Consider the following 8,861-nt stretch of genomic DNA (forward strand, 5'->3'; position numbering starts at 1 on the left):
ATAATAAAATAATAAATAAAATATAATAAAATAAAAATATAATAAAATATAAAAATAATAAATAAGATATAGTAAAATATAATAATAAAATAAAATAAAAAATATAAAATAAGTTTGTCAGATTCTACCAGAAATCATCTTGTGATTTAGGTTAGAATGCCTTAGGGGTTGGCCGGCACCTCAGCACGTCGGCTTCCGCATTTCCTTTCCTCCCGGTCAGGCTCTGGTTCGTCTCCCGCTAGGACTTGGAACAGCGTCTCCCCGCGCAGACGGTGCCGGCGGCGGCGGCTGGATTTAGAGCGAGGGGCAGGAGGGACAGAATAGACGGCGGCCGGTCCGACAGCACTCGGGTTTGTGGAATTTGTGCCAGGAGTGGACACCTTAGTGAGCTTTACAGTTGATGCTTAGTTTTCACGACAACCCTGGCAGGATCCGGCTCCGAGAGGCGAGGCCCCGCGATCCCGGGCCGGGGCTGCGGGCTGCGGAGCTGGTGCTGTCGGCGTCCCGCGGTCAGCAGGCCGGTGGTATGTGTAGTGGTTAAGAGCAGGGCTTGGGGCCCGGACTGGCTGCCAGGCCGTTCGGGCTCTGTTCCTCCCGGCAGTGTGACCGTGGGCAAGCCATTCATCACTCTGGGTCGGGTTGCCTCATTCGGAAACAGGAGGCTAATAATAGTGCCTTCCCGATGGAATTCTTGTCAGGATTAAATAGGTTAATGTATGTAAAGTGCTTAGAGTAGGCCCAGTAAGTGCTGTGCACAGGTTTCTGTTATTCTCTCGAAGCCGCAGTGGCTAGAACAGGCCTCGGGCGCCTGGGTGGCTCAGTCGGTTAAGCGACTGCCTTCCGCTCAGGTCATGATCCTGGAGTCCCTGGATCGAGTCCCGCATCGGGCTCCCTGCTCAGCAGGGGGTCTGCTTCTCCCTCTGACCCTCTCCCCTCTCATGCTCTCTCTCTATCTCATTCTCTCTCTCAAATAAATAAATAAAATCTTAAAAAAAAAAAATTAGAACAGGCCTCAGGGGTAAAGGGTACGGTTTCTGGGTTGCTGACTGCCTCTTGAATGGGCCGCGTTGGAAAGAGTGTGGACTTGGGCAGATTTAGGCTCCTATCTTACCTTGTCTATGACTGTGTAGTTTTTTTTTTTTTTAAGATTTTATTTATTTATTTATTTCGAGTGTGTATGCACAAGCAAGCAGGGGGAGGGGCAGAGGAAGAGAGAGAAAATCCCAAGCAGGCTGCCCACTGAGCGTGAAGCCCAATGCAGGACTCGATCCCACAACCCTGAGGTCATGACCTGAGCTGGAACCAGGAGTTGGTTGCTTAACCAACTGAGCCACTGATGACACGACTGTGTAGTTTTTGTTTTTTTAAAGATTTTATTTATTTGACTGAGAGAGAGAGAGCACACAAACAGGGGGAGCAGCGGAGGGAGAGAGAGACACAGACTCTGCCGAGCAGGGAGCCCGATGTGGGGCTCGATCCCAGGACCCTGAGATCATGACCTGAGCTGAAGGCAGACGCTTAACTGGCTGAGCCACCCAGGCGCCCGTCGACTGTGTAGTTTTGAGAGCGTTACTTAACGTCTGAAACTGGCCCTTCCCTGGTGACAAGGACAGAATAGTACAGACCCATGTTTCTTCTCTGTCTGCCTCCCCAGCACTTCCAGCTTGTGCTCATCCTCAGGTCCTTCCCCTTAGCCGCCCCGTGTGCACCGGGCTTCTCACAAAACAAAATGCCCTTCATTTCTTCCTGTGGCCCCTTCTTAGCTCTGTTTCCTTTTCACACAGAAAGGTGACCCACGACTACTGCTTTCGTTGGTTCTTTCATTTTCAGCCGTTGGGCTCCCTGCTGTAATTCTGGGTCACCAGAACCTCGTCCGGCAAGATCCAAAGACCTTTGTATTTATTCACGGAACATTTTTTGAAGAAACTTAGATGGCCACCTGTGTGAACATGTGTGCGCCCCGCGCTCACCACTTGTGAGCGTTTGACACTGTTGACCACCCACTCCCGAAGCTTCTTCCCTTGTTCTCCTAACCATCCTGCCTTCCTTTCTGCTCACTCCCTCAGTACCAGCCGACTTCTTTCATAGCTTGTCTGGCACCCCTGCTTTGGTCCCTTCCGCTCGGCAGAGCCTCCCTGCTGGGCGTCTGCGGGGCGTCTGCGGGGCGCCAGAGCGTCGCCGCTCAGGGAGCTTGTAGTCCTTGAGGGGAGGACCAGGGAGCCAGCTCGCCCCCGGTGAGCGACAGCAGGGCTGGAACAAAAGGACAAGACCAGTGCCACTGTCAGTCTTCTTTAAACGGTCAGAGTTCGTCACCTTTTGACACGATCAGTGAAACTAAATACTGAAATCTTTCACGTCCATTTATAAACAGATGACAGACCGTCCCTGTGACTGCCGACAGGCTGACTGCGGCCTCTTTTGACCTCAGTCGCACCTGCCCCAGGCATGAGGAGCACGGACATCTCTGCCGTAGCTGGTTCCACTGGGCTTCTGTACCATCCTGCCCTGTTGGGTGGAGCTTTCTGGACCACCGCCTCTGGGCACCTCTTCCACTCAGGCTGGGGAGCTCCTGTTGTCCAGATGTTTCTTCTTTCCCCTGCCAGCATGGGATAGAGGGTCCCACCCGTGTTCCGACTCCTCCTTTCCCCAGAGGTCCGTGCTCCGCTTTCTCGTAGTGGAAATGCTGCTGTGTGGATGCAGGAGCCCCGTGGAAGCACCTGCCGGGAGGACTCGGGAAGGGCTCCGTGTGGATGGGGAAGGGCCCCGAGGGAAGGCAGGGGAGGGGAGGGAGAGCAGAGAGACTGGAGAGAAAGGAGAAGCATGTGAACACCTGTCTGAAATAATAGTGTAAACGCCAAATCCCCACCTTTTGTCCTTAGAAACTGCATGACATACCAAAATCCTGAAAACCAGTGTCATCACTCAACGATAGGAAAAATGCTTTGCGATTGAAGGGGTAGACCTCCGTCCCAGCCTGAAGGTGGCCAGATGGATGGAGAGAGGGATGGCTGGATGCGAAGGCGGTGATATCTGAGCTGAGCCTTGCAGGATGAATAGGAAGAGGCGGAGGGGGAAAGGAGGTGGGGTTGTGGGCGGGGACAGCATGTGCCACCGTGACCCGGAGGCGGAAGTGTGACAAGGCTCAGGGCCATGGGGAAACTGAGACTGATGGCGTCCTTTCCCCAAATCTGTGGGACTCTGTGCTGTGCTGCATAGAACTGTCATGCCTCCGGCGTGTCGTTAAGGAACTTTTTCGTAAGTGGAAGTCTTGTCTGCCCTATTTAAGGGCAAGGCCTGGGGCTTGGCGGCCCTGGAGTTTTGTCCTTTTGAAGTCTCCTAGTGCACAGTGTGCTGTGCACAGGGCGTGCCCCCGGTGTGCTGACTGACACGCGCTCGGTCACCTACATTCATTCCTCCTCCTCCCTGCAGCCTGGTGCAAGCGGAATACTGGCACGACCCCATCAAGGAGGACATGTACCGCAACCACAGCATCTTCTTGGCAGATATTAATCAGGAGAGGGTAAGCACCCATCCCAGGCTGCCCTCGCCGTGCATTCGTGTTGCTTTCGGGGCGTCACAAACAGATCAGCTCTGACTGTTTACCCAGAATATCCTGGACAGACCCTGGGAAACAGACGTTCTTTTGTGGGGAGCAGTGCTTACGAGTTTCAATTCCTTTTAGGAAGGCTGAAATTCATTTGGCTTTCTTCCCGTAGGTCCTTTTCCTTTCCTTGTGTTGAAGAAGCAGGGTAAGCTCAGTAGGTTGCTGGCTGGCTTAAGTGGAACGTCACAGCTGCTGTCTTACAGAAGGAAGCCTTCCTAGTGGGTCCCTTGGAGGGTCAGATTTTCTCAGAAGTGAGATTTACTTAGAAGAGAGACTGCAGAGGGGACCGAGTATGTCCCAGGCACGAACTTGGCTTGTGAGATTCTGGTAAACTCAGTGGCTCAATTTATACTGGGCCTATCTGGAGGTTTTTGGTTTTGTTTTTTAAAACGAAACTTGAGGGGTGCTGGGGAAAGAAACAGAAGAGTATAGCAGAACCGCCAGAACGTGTGGTTTCTCCCTTTGCTTTGGCTCTCTCTGGGTAGTTGCTTTTAACCTATGTGACGGATGCCTATGGAATGCGGTGACGGACTGTGGTTGGTAGGGGCATTGCCAGTCAGATAGGATGGTAAGAAAAGGCTGTAGAAGGTATATTCTGGGCCGGAAGCTGGAAAAGCAGCCCATTATCATGGGGAGGAAATATGGTGGCCCAGGGTTGGGGAGGCCAGAGCACTGGAAGGCTTTAACATCCCTGCTGGAACCTGATGATATTGTCCCTGAAATACTACTGGCCTTTCCTCCAGGGTGTCAATGAGTCCTACAAGAAGAACCTGATGGCCTTGAAGAAGTTTGTGATGGTGAAATTTCTCAATGATTCCATTGTGGACCCTGTGGACTCTGAGGTGAGGTGCTGCATCGGCAGGCCATGCCACACCAGGAGACTGAAGGAATAAATGGCATTAAAATACAGCTGCCTGCTTGGGAGAAACCTTCAGGCCCTTCCACCACCTTTTGTGTAGAGCAGGGCTTCTTCACCCGAGGTTTACAAATGGGACACTGGGGGCCACCCCCCCACCACCCGAAATTGTTTGCAAGATTATGTAGTGGCATTCTCTGAGGAAAGATCTATAACTTTTATCACATTTTCTAAGAGACCTTTGTGACCCAAACCATCAGCCCAAAGTCTGTAAATCCCTGAGGTTGGCATTCAAGGTCTGCCTTGACCTATCTTTTCAACCTAATCTTCCTTCATTACCTACTTCATATACTCTAGGATCAAGTGTTGAAATGCCCCAGACTTGGCATGTGTTTTTACTCTTACGTGCCTTTGTTCATGCCTTTCAGTCTCTTAGAGTGCCCTTCCCTGGGCTTCTCCACCTGACAAGCTCCAGGTCGTCTGTCAAGGCCAAGCTCAAGTGCCACTTCTTCCATCCAGGATGCCATCCCTATTCCAAGCAGACTTTGCTCCCTCTTTTGCAGAATCATCACATGTCAGGCCACCAGGGACTAGCAGATGGCAGCCTTCTGGCCAGATCCAGCCCACCGTCTGCTTTTGCAGGGCCCATGAACCATTTTTTAATGGATAGAAAAAGTCAAAAGCATATCTGATGACAAAAGTTATATAAATGGAAATTTCAGGGTCCATAAGTGAAATTTCATTGGAATAGAGCCATATTCATTTTTACTTTTTCTTAAAGCCATATTCATTTTTTATATAGTTTATGGTTGCTTTTGTTTAGAATGGCAGCATTGGGTAGTTGCACTCATGTGGACTTTAAAGCCTAAGATATTTTGTATCTGGCCTTTACAGAAAAGTTTGCTGATCCCTGTGCTGTTTGTTGTTTCTGTGTTTAGAGCCGTAGAAAACAGGGACCACAATATATATTTGTCTTCAAATGTCGGACTTAGCACAAAGATTTTCACAGCGTAGGTGCTCAATAATTGTAGGAAACAGGAATTCTGCGCAATTGGAAAGCTCTTTGGAAAGATGAACTCATCCCTCAGGATCTACCGTTAAAAAGAGATGACTCAAGACGTACTCTATTTTTACTCTTTGCTACAGCTTTGTGATACCGTTTGTTGGTAGTCTTAGCTACTAGCCAGTATGTGCTGTGTGTCTGATCTTCGTTCTCCCTCCTCTCCTGCAGTGGTTCGGATTTTATAGAAGTGGCCAAGCCAAGGAAACCATCCCCTTGCAGGAGTCCACTCTGTACACACAGGTAACCGGAGAGGAGAGAGTCCTGTCTTTTTCAGCTCCTGGTTCCCGAAGCTGCTAGGTTCTTTGGTGATACAGCCTGTCTTGTACATCCCAGAGCAAGTAGGTGCTCAGAGGCCCCTGACTTGGTCTGATACGGGTGAGACCTGTCAGGGTGCTGATCGTGACGCCAGCGTATCAGGCGCTGATTTACAGAAATGTACATCCTGAAGGATGAAGGACCTGTACCTCATGGTTTTCAAGTATGTATGAAGGTCACCTCATCTCCAGTTTCTGCCTTCTGATAAAAAGGTTTAGAACTGGCTTCCTTTGCTGACGTGCAGACTGCACATCCAAGAAGCCCCCGTGCATCGTGAAAACACAGGAGAGGTGTTAACTTTAAAGCTCAAACAGATGTGAAGTCCTGTTTTTAAATTAGAGCACTGATGAGGGGAGCTCCTCTTGCAGGAGCCTGGAGGAAGCGCTGTAGGCCCTGTTTCTCAAGCAGAGGTTGCACCATTTCACTACCTCTAGTTCTGGGGCCTTCCACACTCTACAGAATGTGTATTGGAGCTGGACCCTCCCAAAAAGGCACAAGTACTATGTGCACCACTTGCCTTCTACTAGAATTCTTTTTTTTTTTTTTTTTAAAGATTTATTTATTTGAGAGAGAGAATGAGATAGCGAGAGCATGAGAGGGGGGAGGGTCAGAGGGAGAAGCAGACTCCCTGCTGAGCAGGGAGCCCGATGCGGGACTCGATCCCGGGACTCCAGGATCATGACCTGAGCCGGAGGCAGTCGCTTAACCAACTGAGCCACCCAGGCGCCCGCCTTCTGCTAGAATTCTGAGTAATTTCGCAGGCCGGTTGTCTCCTCTCTTGGCTTTCCTCCTGCGTTTGGTGGCCCAGGTTGGGTGAGATCGAAGGGAAGGGAAGCTAGGGTCCGTTGAGTTTTGGAAATTACAACGAAGAACTTCCCTCTTGTGGAAGACTGATGGTAGCTACAGCAGAAGCCGCACTCCAGCTCCGTCAGCTGCTCATCCTCTCAGCCGTATTTGTTCTGTGGCACTGTGGGTAATGCCATTCTCAGCTGCAGGATATGAAAAGTGGCTGGGGTGTGTTATCGAAGGGTTAGATAGGTTTTAAGCTAACATTTTTCTGTCTTTGCCTCAGTCTCACCTGACCTTTTGAGGCAGTTTTGTCCGTGGCTTGCGCACCCACACAGGTGGTCCTCCAGAAGCTTTAGGAAACTTTTCAGAAAGCTGAATATAGAACTCTGTAGATGACAGTCTCAATTACGTATGTTTTGAATGCTCAGGAAGAAAACTGGGAGATATCCTTTTTGGCACTTTCAACAATACACCTAAATTTTACTACTACTCAGGGAAAAGACTACACTTGGAGCACGTATCTCAAACATTGTATTTCTTTACTTTTTAACTATAAAACTTTTCATAAAGCCTCTGAATTATGGTCTCTCTCTCTGCAGGACCGCCTGGGGCTAAAGGAAATGGACAGTGCAGGACAGCTAGTGTTCCTGGCTGTGGAGGGGGACCATCTGCAACTGTCTCAAGCGTGGTTTTATGCCCATATCATACCCTTCCTGGAGTGAAACCCTTGTAGGCTGCACCAGAGCCCAGGGAGCCCCTAGCGCTTTTCAGCCAGTAGACCGTTCCCTTCATGCCTAAGCCTGAGCTCACATCCAGCTTGCAACCAATCCTTCCCTCTAGTTATCACCTAACATGCCCTGCTCAGAAAGATCTAAGATTCGAATCTTATCCTTTGCCTCATCCTATCAGCATATGGTGTTGAATGCAAGTTTAATTAGTTAATAACTGTGCATGGAGATTATTTTACAACCCCTCGATGTGGTCAGGCTGTCTCAGGACAGTCTGCTGCAGATCAGTGTCAGACCTGTGCCCAGAAGAGGCTGAAGCTAAAGCAATTAAGAGTCTAAGGGCAGACACCTTCTTCAGGAAAGCCTAGCCACATTTCAAGCCAAGAGGCAGCCAGCATCCAGGCTTGAGGTGACCATAGATGCTTCTCAGTTTTGCTGGTGGAGATTCAACCAGTGCTTGTGGAGTATTGTCTAGTGTCTGCATAATTCCTTGAGGCTACCCTCTTTTCTCAGTATGTTGTCTCCTGTGGTGTCTTAGCATTGACCTGTTCTGCTGGGCCACCATCTTGTCTCAGCAAGCACTCTTTTGTCTCTTTCAGGTAGTGATCAATCAGTTGCTTTGTCACAAAAGGGGGGGAAGTAGCACCCAACTGGATTACTTAAGGTGGCAGGGGGTGGGGAATAGAGTACATCTCGCTTAACTTAGGGGAGTGAAGAAAAACGTACAAGCGGACAGAACACTGTATGTCAACTCTACTTCAGCTGAACAATGTACAAGCAGAAGTGAGTGAGGACGCGGCTGGTCCCTTCCACTCCATCCTTGACTGACTTGTCCCTTTCTCAGTGTGGCCAGTGGTCTGCATTCTAGAGTCACTCTGCTGCTGGTGTTAGCAGACAATGGGAGGAAGAATGGGAAGAGATCAGGCTTTCTAACTCCCATCTCAAAAAACCATATTTACAGTACACTCTAAACTATTTCTGATGTATCTGATGAAAAAAAGGATTATTTGCTCAGAAAGCTTGGGGAATATTGCATACCCCTTTTCTCCTGTTGGAGATCAACTCACATTAGACTACTAAGGACTGAGAATTCCTGTTACAATAAAAAAACTAACCTTTAGCTACTGTTTTCCCACACTATGTGAGCATGGACATCTTAGCCCCCCACTCCTCCACCCTGAGAAAACCTATCAACACTTTCTGGAAGGCGGTTGTGCAGAATGCCAGTGTGAGAGACGACAGCTGTGCAGAGGGAAGCACCTTGTTAGTGCTGCTAAGTTTACCCTTTATGATTTTTCTCTCCCCTCTCTCAAGCCTTATTTCTCAACTAGAAGATGAGGATTAAGGGTTAACAGGTGGGGGGAATGTGAAAAAAATTTTATGATATTGTCTAAAATAAAGAATAGTTTCTTATCCTTGGTGTCCTTTTCCTTCTCAGTATTCTTACATACATCTCAGGGCACCTGGCTGGCTCAGTTGGTAGAGCATTTGACTCTTGATCTCGGG

The 8,861-nt window shown here is 49.2% G+C and overlaps 1 protein-coding gene across 2 annotated transcripts in view; it reads left to right on the plus strand.

Annotated features, from left to right (window-relative positions):
* Positions 1 to 8,861, plus strand: part of PPT1 (palmitoyl-protein thioesterase 1) — a 28,283-nt gene that overhangs the window by 18,885 nt on the left and 537 nt on the right. Inside the window, exons 6-9 of one of the 2 annotated variants that reach the window (XM_035018937.1) lie at positions 3,430 to 3,520; positions 4,348 to 4,446; positions 5,692 to 5,763; positions 7,227 to 8,768. In XM_035018937.1, the coding sequence (XP_034874828.1) occupies positions 3,430 to 3,520; positions 4,348 to 4,446; positions 5,692 to 5,763; positions 7,227 to 7,349 (385 nt within the window). In that variant the 3' untranslated portion in view covers positions 7,350 to 8,768. Of the gene's footprint in view, positions 1 to 3,429; positions 3,521 to 4,347; positions 4,447 to 5,691; positions 5,764 to 7,226; positions 8,769 to 8,861 lie in introns of those variants that run through there. The other variant, XM_035018938.1, reaches the window with a different exon arrangement.

This window comes from Mirounga leonina, unplaced genomic scaffold (genome assembly GCF_011800145.1).
Source record: "Mirounga leonina isolate KUSES-001 unplaced genomic scaffold, KU_Mleo_1.0 Mir_173, whole genome shotgun sequence".
Taxonomy (NCBI): Eukaryota; Metazoa; Chordata; class Mammalia; order Carnivora; family Phocidae; genus Mirounga; species Mirounga leonina.